This window comes from Cavenderia fasciculata (assembly GCF_000203815.1).
Source record: "Cavenderia fasciculata unplaced genomic scaffold Scf_Dfasci-G-p-12c09.r1-3, whole genome shotgun sequence".
Classification (NCBI taxonomy): Eukaryota; Evosea; class Eumycetozoa; order Acytosteliales; family Cavenderiaceae; genus Cavenderia; species Cavenderia fasciculata.
Window position 1 is genome coordinate 1,648,048 of NW_004457736.1, and position 15,996 is coordinate 1,664,043.

At 38.5% G+C, this 15,996-nt stretch overlaps 3 protein-coding genes across 3 annotated transcripts; 1 reads left to right on the forward strand and 2 right to left on the reverse strand.

Annotated features, from left to right (window-relative positions):
- Positions 1-123: 123 nt before the first annotated feature.
- DFA_06569 (uncharacterized protein) lies at positions 124-10,485 on the reverse strand (the record flags this gene model as incomplete). Its single annotated transcript, XM_004362213.1, has 8 exons — positions 124-1,805; positions 1,897-3,336; positions 3,376-4,212; positions 4,246-9,468; positions 9,601-9,843; positions 9,929-10,111; positions 10,268-10,302; positions 10,430-10,485. The coding sequence occupies 8 exons, from the start codon at positions 10,483-10,485 to the stop codon at positions 124-126; spliced, it is 9,699 nt and encodes a 3,232-aa protein (XP_004362270.1).
- Positions 10,486-10,602: 117 nt separating this feature from the next.
- On the reverse strand, positions 10,603-11,670 carry ccs (copper chaperone for superoxide dismutase; the record flags this gene model as incomplete). The annotated part of the gene is made up of 1 exon (XM_004362214.1): positions 10,603-11,670. The coding sequence occupies one exon, from the start codon at positions 11,668-11,670 to the stop codon at positions 10,603-10,605; it is 1,068 nt and encodes a 355-aa protein (XP_004362271.1).
- A 280-nt stretch (positions 11,671-11,950) lies between these two features.
- On the forward strand, positions 11,951-15,696 carry pten (protein tyrosine phosphatase; the record flags this gene model as incomplete). The annotated part of the gene is made up of 6 exons (XM_004362215.1): positions 11,951-11,966; positions 12,114-12,145; positions 12,191-12,212; positions 13,505-14,102; positions 14,176-14,351; positions 14,549-15,696. 6 exons carry the CDS (start codon positions 11,951-11,953, stop codon positions 15,694-15,696), a joined length of 1,992 nt encoding a protein of 663 aa, XP_004362272.1.
- Positions 15,697-15,996: the final 300 nt, after the last annotated feature.

Below are 15,996 nucleotides of genomic sequence, written 5' to 3' on the forward strand. Positions count from 1 at the left end.
ATATATATTAAATTATTAACCTTGACTAATTAATCAAATAATTATTTAATTCCAAACCAAAGTATTACTTTAAAATTAATTGCCACAAAGAGAAATTACATTTTTATTTTATTTGTTTAAAAGTCATGGATCATTGTGAATATTGGCCCGTGTACCAGTTGTTGAGGTTGATATGTCAGTTGTAGTTCTTGTTCCATTGGTCGTTCCCTCTCCAGTAGTGGTCGAGGTACTAGTAGAGCTGGTTTCTCCTATTGAGGATGAAGTACTGGTACCTGTAGTCGTGCTTGTATCTGTTGTCGTTAAAGTATTTTGATCTTCACTTGTTGTAGTTGAAGTAGTTTGATCTTCGATTGTCACTCCAGTTGTTGAAGAGCTGGTTCCAGTCGTAGAAGTAGTCTCATCTCTAGTTGTTGTTGAAGTAGATGTAGAGCTGGCTTCTCCTTTTGTGGTTGATGTACTGGTAGTGATCGAGTCTGTTGAAGAAGTAGTTGTAGTTTGATCTTCACTTGTTGTTGAGGTAGATGTCAAATCTGTTGTAGTTGAAGTTGTAGTGGCGATTAATTCTCCAGTTGTAGTTGATGACTCTGATCCAGTTGAAGTGGTGGATGAGGCTATCGTGATTGGCGTTACATCTCCAGTGGTTGAAGTCGATGTTGTACTGCTGATTTCTCCCGTTGTTGTCGTTGTATCTTCGCCTGTTGCTGTTGAACCACTAGTTGATGTCAAATCTGTTGTAGTTGATGTTGAGCTGGAAGTAGTGGTTATTCCACCGGTGGTGAATAATTCTCCTGTTGTGGTAGTTGATGAGGTTGAAGTTAAATCCCCAGTGGTTTGATCTTCACCTGTTGTTGTTTTCGTTCCTTCACCAGTAGTTAATACAGTAGACGTAGTGCTTTCTCCAGTTGTCGATGAGGTTGAAGTGGATGTAGTACTATTAATTTCTCCAGTAGTTGAGGTAGATGTGGACGTAGTACTATTAATTTTTCCGGTTGTCGTTGAAGTGGTTTGGTCTTCACTTGTTGTTGTGGTTGTAGACGAGGATATGGTGGTTGACGTTACATCTCTAGTGGTTGAAGTCGATGTAGTACTATTAATTTTTCCGGTTGTCGTTGAAGTGGTTTGATCTGTAGTTGATATCGTGTCAGTCGTACTAGCAGATGTCAAATCTGTGTTAGAAGTTGTTGATGTTGAAGAAGTAGTCGTAATCGCTGGACCAATTGTGGTTGATATGTTGTCAGTCGTAGTTGAAGTAAGGGTGGATGTAGTGTTGCTAATTTCTCCGGTTGTTGTTGAAGTAGCCTGATCTTCACTTGTTGTCGTAGTTGTCGTTTGATCTTCACCTGTGGTTGATGAAGATGATACAGTTGAAGTCGTGGATGATGCTAGCGTGGTTGACGTGGTACCAGTATTTTGATTATCACTTGACGAGGATGTTGTCGTGATGGTTGATGTCGATGTAGAAGTAGTGATTCCTGCATTAGTGGTGGTTAATTCTCCAGTTGTTGTTGTTGTCAACGGGTCACCTGTGGGTGATGAAGATGGTCCAGTTGTAGTTGATGTAGTTGTGACCGATGTCGTACCAGTTGTTGAGATCGATGTGCCCGTGGTACTTGAAGAGCCAGTTGTTGTACTGGTAATCGTTGTATCTGGTTCAGTTGTGGTTGATGTTGAGGTGGAAGTAGTAGATGAGACTATGATAGTTGGCGAACCCTCTTGTTGTTGTGCTTGTTCCTGTAGTCGATGAGTTTGCATCCCCAGTAGTAATGCTTGCATCTGTTGTTGTTGTTGTTGAAGTAGATGTAGAGCTAATTTCTCCAGTTGCGCTCGTTGAAGTCGATTGATTTGCACTTGTTGTTGTCTTTTCTTCACCAGTAGTTATTAAAATAGACGTAGTACTTTCTCCAGTTGTCGATGAGGTTGAAGTCGATGCAGTACTATTAATTTCTACGGTTGTAGTTGATGTGGTTTGATCTTCACTTGTTGTTGTAGTGCTATCAATTATTGGTCCTGTTGTCGTTGGACCTGTTGCCAATTCGGTTGTGGTTGATATGTCGTTTGTCGATGTTGAAGTGGATGTAGAGCTAATTTCTCCAGTTGTGGTGGATGAGGTACTTGGATCTGTTGTGCTTGTTGTAGTGGTTTGATCTTCACTCGTTGTCGTGGAAGATATTGTAGATGTTGAACCGCTAGTAGTTGATGTCAAATCTGTTGCAGTTGATGTTGATGTTGAGGTGGATGTAGAAGTACTAGTAGTTGAAGTTGTAGGTATTGAACTAGTGGATGGGGTTATGGTAGATGTCGTTGCATCTCCAATCGTCGATGTAGAAGTAGTGGTTCCCGAGTTAGTGGTGATTAATTCTCCTGTTGTTGCTGTTAACAAGTCACCTGTGGTTGATGAAGATGGTCCAGTTGAAGTCGTCGAGGTGGTACCAGTAGGGTTTGTGTCTGTTGTTGTATTTTGATTATCACTTGACGAGGATGTTGTTGTCGTTGTCGTGATATCATTTAGTCCGGTTGTAGTGGAGGTTGGTGCTGTGGTGGTTGGCGTTACATCTCCAGTTGTCGTAGTTGTAGACGAGGATATGGTGGGTGGCGTTTCAGCTCCAGTGGTTGTTGAAGTGGATGTAGTACTGCCTATTTCTCCGTTTGTAGTTGAAGAACTGGTTCCTTCACCAGTGCTTGCATCTGTTGTTGTTGAAGTAGATGTAGAGCTAATTTCTCCAGTTGTGGTTAATGTAGGAGTGGATGATTCTATTGTGGTTGAAGTTACATCTCCAGTATTGATTGAAGTAGTACCAGTAGTGCTTGTTTCTGTTGTACTCGTTGAAGTAGTTTGATCTTCACCTGTTGTTGTTTTCGTTCCTTCACCAGTAGTTAATACAGTAGAGCTTTCTCCAGTTGTCGATGAGGTTGAAGTGGATGTAGTACTATTAATTTCTACGGTTGTAGTTGAGGTAGATATGGACGTAGTACTATTAATTTTTCCGGTTGTCGTTGAAGTGGTTTGGTCTTCACTTGTTGTTGTGGTTGTAGACGAGGATATGGTGGTTGACGTTTCAGCTCCAGTGGTTGTTGAAGTCGATGTAGTACTGCTTAATTCTCCGGTTGTGGATGAGGTACTGGTGCCTGTGGTAATTGTGCTCGTCGTTGTAGTTTCATCGGTGATGGTAGCCCCTTCACCTGTAGTAGTGCTTGAGCCCGTTGTCGTTGATGAAGATGTCGTATCAGTTGTGGTCGTTGTATCCAATTCAGTTGATGTTGATATGTTGTCAGTCGTAGCTGAGGTGGACGTAGTATTGTTAATTTCTCCGGTTGTCGTACTGGCTCCAGTATTATCTGTTGTTGAAGTAGCTTGGTCTTCACTTGTTGTCGTACCAGTTGTAGAAGATAATACCGTGTCGGTAGTAGTACTTGTAGATGTTGTATCTGTTGTCAAATCTGTTGTTGTTGTCATGATATCATTTACTCCAGTCGTAGTGGAGGTTGAGGTTGAAGTGGTTGGCGTTACATCTCCAGTACTGGTTTCAGTAGTAGAAGTAGTTGTGGTTGAAGTAGATGTACTACCTATATCTCCAGTTGACGATGTAGAGCTAATTTCTCCGGTTGTCGTACTGGCTCCAGTAGTAGTGCTAGTATCCGTTGTTGTTGTTGAAGTAGCCTGGTCTTCACTTGTCGTTGAAGTAGTTGTCGTTTGATCTTCACTTGTTGTTGTCGAGGATACAGATGTCGTACCAGTAGATAATACCGTGTCGGTAGTAGTAGTACTTGTTGATGTTGTACCTGATGTCAAATCTGTTGTAGTTGAAGTAGAGGTGGAAGTAGTAGATGAGGATATGGCGGTTGGCGAATCTCCTCTTGTTCCAGTAGTCGATGTAGACCCATCTCCAGTTGCGGTGGATGTACCTATATCTGTTGTGCTCGTTGAAGTAGTTTGGGCTTCACTTGTTGTTGCCGATAGTACAGAGGTTGATATTGTGTCGGTACTACTTGTGGATGTTGAGCCGCTAGTAGTAGTAGTAGGATCTTGACCGGTAGTTGAAGTTGTAGGTATTGAACTTGTAGTGGATGGGGTTATGGTAGATGTCGTTGCATCTCCAATCGTCGATGTAGAAGTAGTGGTTCCTGTTGTATCATTTGGTCCAGTTGTAGTTGAGGTCGAAGTGGTTGACGTTAAATCTCCAGTGGTTGTCGTTGATGTAGTTTGATCTTCACCTGTTGTTGTTGTAGATGGTACGGACGTCATACCCGTTGTAGAAGATAATATCGTGTCGGTGGTTGTACTAGTAGAGGTTGATCCGCTTGTTGTATCTTGACTGGTAGTTGATGCCAAATCTGTTGTAGTGGATGGGGTTATGGTAGATGTTGTTATATCTCCAATGGTAGAAGTAGTACCGCTGATTTCTCCAGTAGTTGTATCTGTTGTTGTAGTTAAGGTATTTTGATTTTCACTTGAGGAGGATGTTGTAGTTGTTGTCGTGATATCATTTACTCCAGTTGTAGTGGAGGTTGGTGATGTGGTGGTTGGCGTTACATCTCCAGTACTGGTTTCAGTAGTAGAAGTAGTTGTGGTTGAAGTAGATGTACTAGACAATGTAGAGCTAATTTCTCCGGTTGTCGTACTGGCTCCAGTAGTAGTGCTCGTATCCGTTGTTGTTGTTGAAGTAGCCTGGTCTTCACTTGTCGTTGAAGTGGTTGTCGATAGTACAGATGTCGTACCAGTTGTAGATATTGGTTTTGTGTCGGTAGCGCCACTTGTAGATGTTGTGGTATCATTTGGTCCAGTTGTAGTGGATGTGGTTGACGTTACATCTCCAATGGTTGATGTTATACTGCTGGCTTCTCCAGTCGTACTTGTTGTTGTTATCGTGCCGGTCGTGCTTGTAGGTGGTGAACCGCTAGTTGTAGAAGTTGTTGATGTCAAATCTGCATTTGAAGTTGTTGTTGTCAAATCTACTGTAGTAGGTATTGAACTAGTAGCCGATGTAGTACTGCTTAATTCTCCGGTTGTGGATGAGGTACTGGTGCCTGTGATAATTGTGCTTGTTGAAGTCGTTGTAGTACTTGTTTCATCGGTGATGGTCGCTCCCTCACCTGTAGTTGTGCTTGAGCCCGTTGTAGTCGAAGTAGTTTGGTCCTCACTTGTCGTTGATGTTGTTTTCGATGGTACAGGTGTCGCACCAGTTGTAGAGGTTGATATCATGTCAGTAGTTGCGGATGTCGAACCGCTAGTAGTAGTATCTTGACCGGTTGTTGATGTTGTACCTGTTATCAAATCTGTTGTAGTTGAAGTTGTAGGTATTGAATTTGTAGTAATGGTAGATGTCGTTACATCTCCAATGGTCGATGTAGAAGTAGTGATTACTTGATTGGTGGTGGTTAATTCTCCAGTTGTCGTAGTTTTCAACGAGTCACCTGTGGTTGATGAAGATGGCCCAGTTGAAGTGGTTGACGCTACATCCCCAGTGGTACTACTGATTTCTCCAGTTGTAGTTGCAGTATTTTGGTCTTCACTTGCTGTTGTCGATAATATTGTGTTGGTAGAACTTGTCGATGTTGAAGCGCTAGTATCTTGACTGGTAGTTGATGTTGTGGTTGATGTCGAGGAAGAAGTAGTGGATCCTGCATTAGTGGTGGTTAATTCTCCTGTTGTTGAAGTTGTCAACATATCGTCTGTTGTTGATGACTCTGATACAGTTGAAGTAGTGGATGATGCTATTGTGCTTGAACTGCTCGAGGTGGTACCTGTAGTAGTGCTTGTGCCTGTTGTTGTCGTTAAACTATTTTGATCCTCGCTTGACGAGGATGTTGTTGTTGTTGTCATGATATCATTTGGTCCAGTTGTAGTGGAGGTTGGCGTTACATCTCCAATGGTCGTAGTGCTTGAGCCCGTTGTCGTTGTTGTAAATAGTACAGATGTAGTACACGTTGTAGTTGTATCTGATTCAGTTGTTGGGGTTGATATGTCTGTGGTACTTGAAGAAGTAGTTGTCGTACTGGCAGTATCTGATGCTGTTGTCGAAGTAGCTTGATCTTCACTTGTCGTTGTCGAGGATACAGATGTAGTACCAGTTGTAGAAGATAATGCCGTGTCGGTAGTTGTACTAGTACCTGTTGTCAAATCTGTTGTCGTCGAAGTTGTAGGTATTGCAGATGTCGTTACATCTCCAATGGTCGATGTGGAAGTAGTGGTTCCCGAGTTAGTGGTGATTAATTCTCCTGTTGTGGTAGTTGTCAACGGGTCACCTGTGGTTGATGAAGATGGTCCAGTTGAAGTGGTTGATGACGTCTCATCTCTAGTGGTTGTAGTCGATGAGGTTGACGTTCCATCCCCAGTTGTTGGAGTGGATGTTGTACTGCCGATTTCTCCTGTTGTAGTTGAAGTGGTACTTGTGTCTGTTGTTGTCGTGGCTAAATTATTTTGATCTTCGCTTGACGAGGATGTTGTTGTTGTCGTGATATCATTTGGTCCAGTTGTAGTGGATGATGATGTGGCGGTTGAAGTGGTTGACGTTACATCCCCAATGGTCGGAGTGGATGTACTGATATCTGTTGTGCTCGTTGAAGTTGTTTGATCTTCACTTGTAGTACTTGTAGATGTAGTACCGCTAGTAGTAGTAGGATCTTGACTGGTAGTTGGTATCAAATCTGCTGTGGTTGATGTCGAGGTGGTGATTAATTCTCCTGTTGTTGTAGTTGTCAACATATCGTCTGTTGTTGATGACTCTGATACAGTTGAAGTAGTGGATGAGGTTATTGTGCTTGAACTGCTCGAGGTGGTACCTGTAGTAGTGCTTGTGTCTGTTGTTGTTGTAGCTAAATTATTTTGATCTTCACTTGTTGAGGATGTTGTCGTGATATCATTTGGTCCAGTTGTAGTGGAGGTTGATGTGGTTGACGTTACATCTCCAATGGTTGAAGTCGATGTAGTACTGCTTATTTCACTGGTTGTCGTTGATGTTGTTGTCGATGGTACAGATGCCGCCCCAGTTGTAGAGGTTGTTGTGGATGTTGAACCGCTAGTAGTCGGATCTTGGCCAGTTGTTGATGTTGTACCTGATGTCAAATCTGTTGTTGTTAAAGATATAGGTATTGAACTTGTAGTTATGGTAGATGTCGTTACATCTCCAATGGTCGATGTCGAAGTAGTGATTACTTCATTGGTGGTGATTAATTCTCCTGTTGTTGTTGTTGTTGTTGATGGTACAGATGTCGTACCAGTTGTGGATGTTGATATCGTGTCGGTAGTTGTACTACTTGTGGATGATGATCCGTTTGTAGTGGATGATGCTATTGTAGTTGTCGTTGCATCCCCAATGGTTGAGGTAGAAGTAGTGGCCTCTCCGGTTGTTGTCGTTGTCAAAATATCGTTTGTAGTTGATGTCTCTGATCCAGTTGTTGTGGAATATGTTGGATCAGTGGTTGTAGAGGTTCCTGTAGTCGATGAGGTTGATGTTACATCGCCAGTGTTCGGTGTGGATGTAGTAGAGGTGGATGAAGTACTGCTGATTTCTCCAGTAGTGGTGCCTGTGTCCGTTGTTGTTGTCGTTGTTGCAGGTGGGATAGATGTCGTACCCGTTGTGGTAGTTGCATCTGATTGAGTTGTTGAAGTGGTCGGGGTGGATGTTGTACTGCCGATTTCTCCTGTTGTTGTACTAGTTCCCGAAGGAGAGGTTGATGCAGTTGTAGTGGACGAGGTACTGATATCTGTTGTGCTCGTTGAAGTTGTTTGATCCTCACTTGTTGTCGTACCAGTTGTTGAAGTACTTGTAGTACCGCTAGTAGTAGTAGGATCTTGACTGGTAGTTGCTGTCAAATCCGTTGAAGCTGATGACTCTGATACAGTTGTTGTGGTATCAGTGGTTGTCGAAGCTCCTGTGGTCGATGAGGTTGACATTGCATCGCCAGTGGATGTGGTAGAGGTGGATGAAGTACTGCTGATTTCTTCAGTCGTAGTGCCTGTGTCTGTTGTTGTTGTTGCAGGTGGTACAGATGTCGTACCAGTTGTAGAAGATAATATTGCGTCGGTAGTAGTAGTACTTGTGGATGTTGAACCGCTAGAAGTAGTACTGCTGATTTCTCCTGTTGTTGTAGAGGATGATGTGGTAGTTGAAGTTGCACCAGTATCTGTTGTTGTTGTTAAAGTATTTTGACCTTGACTTGTTGAGGATGTAGTTGTTGTCGTTGTATTATTTATTCCAGTGGTAGTGGAGGTTGAGGTTGAAGTGGTTGAAGTTACAGCTCCAATGGTTGGAGTGGATGTGGTACTGCTTAATTCTCCGGAAGTAATTCGATCTTCACCTGTTGTCGCTGTTGTCGATGGTACAGTTGTTGGTATTATGTCAGTAGTAGTACTTGTAGTACCGCCAGTAGTAGGATCTTGACTGGTAGTTGCTGTCAAATCCGTAGTAGCTGATGACTCTGATACAGTTGAAGTAGAGGATGAGGCTATTGTGCTTGAACTTGTCGAGGTAGTACCTGTAGTAGTGCTTGTGTCTGTTGTTGTCGTTAAATTATTTTGATCTTCACTTGTCGTTATTGTTGTTGTTGTAGATGGTACAGATGTCGTACCAGTTGTTGAAGTTGATATGTCTGTGATACTTGAAGAAGTAGTTGTACTAGTAATCGCTGTATCTGGACCAGTTGTGGTTGATATGTTGTCAGTCGTAGTTGAAGTAGAGGTAGATGTAGTGTCACTGATTTCTCCAGTTGTCATACTGGCTCCAGTAGTACTACTGATTTCCTCAGTTGTAGTTGAAGTAGTTTGGTCTTCACTTGTCGTCGTTGTTGTTGTTGTTGTTGTCGATGTTACAGATGCCGCACCAGTTGATATCATGTCAGTAGTTGTGGGTGTTGAACCGCTAGTAGTAGGATCTTGGCCAGTTGTTGATGTTGTACCTGTTATCAAATCTGTTGTCGTTGAAGATGTAGGTATTGAACTTGTAGTAATGGTAGATGTCGTTACATCCCCAACGGTCGATGTTACTTGATTGGTGGTGGTTAATTCTCCGGTTGTTGTAGTGGATGAAGCTATTGTGGTTGAGGTCGATGTAGTGTTGCTGATTTCTCCTGTTGATGTGGTGGTTGACGCTACATCTCCAGTTGTCGTTGATGCACTGGCACCTGTAGTAGTGCTTGAGTCCGTTGTCGTAGTTGAAGTGGTTTGATCTTCACCTGTTGTTGTCGATAGTACAGATGTCGTACCAGTTGTGGATGTTGATATCGGAGCTCTAGTAGTGCTCGTACCAAGAGTGGTCGTGCTACCAGTGGTTGGTCGGCTCGTTGTTGGCGTTGAGCCACCTATAGTTGAGGAGGAGGAGGAGGTTGTAGTTGTCGTTGTAGTGGTGGTTGATGTTAAGGAAACACATTGAGGAATGGGTTGACAACACGACGATAAAGTACAGGCTGTAACATTTTTCAGCCTGCACGCCATTCCCCTTGATTGACAATTTAATTGTTCACATGGTATTGCTAATATAGTAATAGTAGTAGTTGGGGAAGAGAGATAAATATAAATCAATTAATTAATACTATTGTTTGAATTAAATCATATTTATATATATATATATAACGTACAAGGAGGAGGGATATATTGTTTCCAACCCAAAGAAGGTCCACAAGAAGACCATATTTCATAGATCTGATTGGTAGCCAGATGAATGGCACATTGCATTGGAGTTATTTGGAAACAATCCAAACGATGTGGATTATCGATACAGACACTCTTTAGAGTACCACAACATCCACGAAATGTCAACCATCTGCAACGAGGATAAACCAAATCACATTGCCTAGAGTTTGTAACCCTTTCACAATTAAATGTATTGGCAACATGAATCTCTGAATCTTAAATCATTTTAAGTAGGTAGGTTAGGGTTAGTTAGTTGTTTGGTTGACCAATGCAATTCATTTCAATTCCAAAAATACATACTCAAGTAAATATGTTCTTGAAGTTGATTCAAATGTATTTGACTCATTTCACGTCCATCGATTAAACCTGAATCAAGTTGATTGTTGTTGTCTATGCCATTATTATGATGATCATGACTACCACTGTCTACTACTAAAGAATGATTGAATCGATTGTGATCGGTAGTACAAGTAGTTTGATAAACTAGAAAACATAAAGTAAACGAGATAATTAGAATTATATAAAATGACATGATCATAGGTTTTAAATATAAAATGTGTGATGATCAGAATAATAATAATAATAATAATAATGAATAACCATTATCATGATGATCATCCATTCATCTAATCAACATACAGTAGCAATGGAATAGACCAAAAGTATTAAAACTACTTTGTTGTTGATTTAAATCAACATGTTGTTATAATGGAATCATAGGAGGGTGAGTGTGTGATGAACTAGGCAATAATCTGTTTGATTCGATGTAAACAGATATTGAGTTTTTGTTGTTGTTAATACATGTATGAAGCAGAAGTGCTAAAGTTAAATTGATTTGCATTTGGTGTCGATGACATTCAGATCGTCTTGTCTCGTCTCGCCAAGTTCATCCAAGAAAAAAAATAATTAAAATAAATATTAATATTATTATTATAATGCTTTATATAAATATTTATGAATTTTATTTTATTATATTATAATTTCGAATCAGCTGTACTACCAGTAGTAGTAGTTTCAGTAGTTGCTGCTGGTTTTGGATCACATGGACAAACCTTTTTCTTATTTTGACCAATAGAAGCAGCTCTAGTGATGATTCCACATGCTATTCTCTTGTCTCTTTCATTGTCGTGTAATACCAATGACCGTCCAATTAAATCAAATATATCATATCGATCGTTTGTAATTCTAAATTCTACCTTTCCATCTTTTGAATAGGTTATTCCAACTACTCCACTATCCTCTTGTTTATTATTATTATTATTATTATTATTATATACATATGGTTTACCAACCGAGTTGCAACCTTGTGAAAGATCACCTGCTTGGTGTATGACAAGCGAGTGTTTAATATTATTTTCTAATCCTGTAATTCTACCTTCAAATAATATTGTATGATTATCTTGTTGTTGTTGTGATTCTTCTTGATGATGTTGATGATCGTGGTTATCTTCATGTTGATCAGGAGCAGATATTTCAATCAATCTAAATACTCCATTGACACCTTTGACACCTTCACCACCAGCACCACCACAACCCTTTTCCCAACCTTCAAATATACCCATTGCACAAACGGCACTAGTAGCCTTGTTACCAAAACCACTGATAGACGCAGTTCTACCAGTCTCTCTTATAGTCTCTAAAACATCGATAGAGAGGTCACCATGTGACTCTATAATCACCGATTGGTCTTCTACCGATGCTTTCTTTAGTGTACTCCTTGGTAGGTTCTTTTTGACAGCTTCATCGATAGCAGCAACACATCTATGACATGTCATATCTACCATCAACTCTATATCAGTAACCAACTCTTCATACACCTGTTTCAATCTTTCCATTCTGCTGTTATAGTTATTATTGCTTGTTATTGCTATTGTTGTTGAGTAATTGTGATAATATAGTGCTATTGATATTAATATTAGAATAATACTTAATTTGTAAATATATTTGTTAAAAGAAGAAGAAGAAGAAGAAGAAGAAGAGGAAGAAGAAGATAAAGAAGAAGAAGAATGAGGAGAAGGAGGGGATGTAGAAGAAGTATTCATACTTATTTTCACAATTGCAATGACAACATAAACATTAAAGTAAGTAAAGGACCTACGTAGCTATAAACAAAATTGTTTGTTCAAACACTTCCATCAGATCTTAGCGTGTTCCATGGAACTTCCACATCAGCATTTGTCGCAAATATTTTGAAAATGTTTGAGGAGGGAACAGAAGGGAGAGAGAAATACTTTTTGTCTTTTATTGTTGTTGTTGTTGTTGTTGTAATAACAATGTTTTAAAATACAGATCTAGATATAGATATATATATATATATAAATAATGTTTGACAACACTGGTTTATATATAAGTTAACACAGATCAAAAAGTGATCTTTATTTGAAATGTCTGAGGGCGGCTCTAAAAATATAAGATATTTTTTTGTCTCTTGCCCAACTGACACGGTTCTTGTTGTGAGTTTTTTTTTTTTTTTTTTTTGTTTTAGTTTCCTCTCATAAAACATCCATTGCTTTACTAGTTTTTACTTACATCATCAAACAACATCATCTTTCTTTCTTTTAGAAGTTTCAAAAACAACAACAAGGTAAGAAGAAGCAATCAATCATTTTATAGGCAGTCATTACCAACACACACACACAGAGTTGATCTATGACTGGGTCAATAATATCATAGTCTAAAAGGAGGAATAGGAGATGTATATACCTTTATCCTCTTTTCTTTTAAAACCTAAGTCAAACAACCAACCAAATCAACCAAATCAAACCAATCAACCAAATCAATCAATCAATCAATCAATCAATCAATCAATCAATCAATCAATCAATCAATCAATCAATCAATCAACCAAATCAAATCACACCCTTCTTCTTTCCTCTTACTCGATGATGGTTGATGAATCGCGTGGTGTTTGAATGAAATCGATGATATTATGGGTGGTGTGTGGGAATAATGAGAGGAGGAGGAGGAGGAGGGGGGACATTATAATCACTGCAACAAAACCAACAACATAATAATAGTAGTAGTAGCCATAATAACAATAACAATAATAATAATCATACATCGCATCGTTGATAGAGTACATCGATAATCATTTTCCTTTCCTTTGCTTTGCTTTCTTTTCACAACAACAGAGTTGAAAAGAGAAACATACATACATATATATAAAGATCCATCAATCCATCAATCCATCCATCCATCCATCCATCAATCCATCAATCACCATTGATAGAGAGAGGAGAGTATTTAGAGATATATAAAAAGATAGACCCTAACTCTATTAATTTAAATGATGGTTACCATTTACAATTAATACTTAAGTAAATATCTTAACACCACCCCCATTACGAGTTTAACAGCAATAACAATATAATACAATAACAATATAAGAACAATATATATAAAAAGATAGAAGTTACAGTCAAGTTAGTTTGGTAGGGGAATAATCACGATAACGATAACGAATAACTATTACCATTTAAACAGACAGACAGACAAACACACACTGCCTACTCACTCAGCACACAAAGATATCAACAGACTGTTTAGATAGATAGGTTTTATTATTCGTTTTTTTATATGTTATAGTGGTTGGTTGGGTATGAATGCACATAGCTGTGTTTTTAGAGAGGTTAGGGTTATTCTCTCTCTTTCTTTCTCTTATGGATAGTGTTAAGATTAGAGATTTGTAGAATGTATTTATTTTTATTGCTGTTGTTGTTGGTCAACTGACTCTTATAGTTATTACATATATCAAACCATGATTGATCAAAATTCTCTATTCATAACCGTTATTAATCATAAATTATTATTTACCCAAACAAACAAACAAACAAACAAACAAACAAACAAACAAACAAACAAAAAAATAGAAATTAGGTAAAAGATTAAGTTTGCTTTATAACTCGACGATCACAACAACAACATCATCGTCGTCATCTAGAAAACAAGTAGAAGAAGAAGAAGAAGAAGAAGAAGAGGAACAAGAACAAGGACAAGGACAAGACAAGTTTCAACAAGAACAAAAAGAAGAAGGAAGAGATTTTTCAATACCCTCTTCTCCTCGTACTGTCACCACTCCCACCACCACTACTTCTCCCGTTCCACCCAATATAACAACAACAGTATCTGTAACATCTATAGTATCACCAAGATCCTATAATTGTAGTAATAGTACTTGTAATAATAATCAACAACTTTGTTTATCATCGTCATCGTCATCATCAACTTTATCAAAACAACAACATCAACAAGATCGAATCAATAGAATGAGTAATTTATTAAGAGTTGCAGTATCAAAGCAAAAGAGAAGATACCAAAAGAATGGATATGATCTCGATTTGGCTTATATCACCGACCGTGTCATTGCTATGGGTTTCCCAAGTGAAAAGGTAGAAGGTGTATTTAGAAATCCAATGAAAGAGGTTCAAAAGTTTTTGGATCAATATCACAAAGATCACTATAGAGTTTATAATTTGTAAGTTACAAACAATAACTATTATCTCACTCGAAATCAATTAATATTAATATTCTATATAATTATTGTTCAGATGTTCAGAAAGAGATTATGATCATAACAAATTTTATGGAAGAGTTGGATGTTATCCATTTGACGATCACAATGCACCAGCTTTTGAATTGATTCAAAAGTTTTGCCAAGATGTAGATGAATGGTTCAAAGAAGACCCAAAAAATATTGCTGTTGTTCATTGCAAGGCCGGCAAAGGTATGTAGAAAAAGAAAAAGAAAACCAATCAATAATATTATGTTGTATTGTAATCTAATTTAATTTTTTTTTTGTTATTCCTCTTCTTCTTTTAGGTCGTACTGGTAAGTCAAACAGAGATAGAAAGAATAACTTTTGTTGTTGTTGTTGTTGTGTCTAATTTTTTTAATTATTTTATTTATTCTTTTTTCTTTTAGGATTAATGATTTGTTGTTGGTTACTTTATTGTGGTATGTGGAAGAATACTGAGGAATCATTAAGATTCTATGCAGCATTACGTACCTATAACCAAAAGGGAGTTACCATTCCAAGTCAAATTAGATATGTTCATTATTTTGGTAGAAGTATGCGTGAATCTATTCCAGCCACCAAGAGTCTCCTTCTCAAAAAGATCTATTTGAAGCCACTTCCACTCGATATCTCACTCCAAGACATTACATTTAATGTCTCGGTTGGCAAGACACTTGTATATCACTCCAAGCAAGTCGAGAATGTCACCATCCATCGTCTACAAAAGAAAAAGATCAAAAAGTCACAGAGCAAACGTGACCTCAAGGAAAAAGACAACACTGGCGACAAGGGTTCATCGGCCAACGACGCCACCTCCTCTACCAACGGTAGCAACGGTGTTCTCGGCTCGAGTGTCCGCGGACAATCGCTGATCGACAAGCACCACCAATCGCTCTCCAAGGGATCGAGCCAAAACTACAAATCACAAATCGAGCACACTAGCTCCAATGCTTCACTCTCTAGCAGCTCTAGCTTTGACTATCAAGCCTACTACCTCAAACAACAAAACAATGCCAAAGAGGAAGAACAAGAAGAATATATCTCGTTTGACGTTGGCGGTATCATGTTGGCCGGCGATATTCGTATTGAATTCTGTAACAAAAATGAAAGAATGTTTATGTATTGGTTCAACTCTACCTTTACTTCTCACTTTGAGTCCATTTCAAAGACTGGTCTCGACAAGGCTCACAAGGACAAGAACCACAAATCCTACCCTGAAAATTTCCGTGTAGAAATGGTTTTCGATGAATTACCCGTTGAACACAACGATCAAAATGGAAGTGTCCAACATCAACAACAACAAAATATATCAACAACACCACTCTCTGTTGCACCAGCCATTGCACCACCATCTGATCCATCTCCTTCTATTCCAATCACTCCTGTCAAGAGCGACAATCAAAATGGTGCAACCACTGTAATTGTCAATCAAAAGGATGAAACTGATAGTGAGGATAGTAGTGATAGTACTAGCAGCGACGAACATCAACAACAACAACAGGAACCACAACAACCAACTAATTTATCTTCATCTATAAATGTTGCAAATAATTAAATAAAAAAAGGAAGAATCAACAAATAATAATAATAATAATAACGTAAATAATAATAAATAACATAAATAATAATAGTAATAATAGTAATCAAAGTAATAGATATAATTATATAAGGAAAAAACAAAACAAAAAAAAAAAAACAAACACAATGTATTTTAAAACTAAACTTTGATCACCAATAATAATAATAATTAATAACCACCTCTCAAAATTAGATATAATTTTTTTTCTCTTAATCTCTCTCCGAATGGATAGTATAACAATGTACGAACGAACTTATTAATAGTGACACAATAATA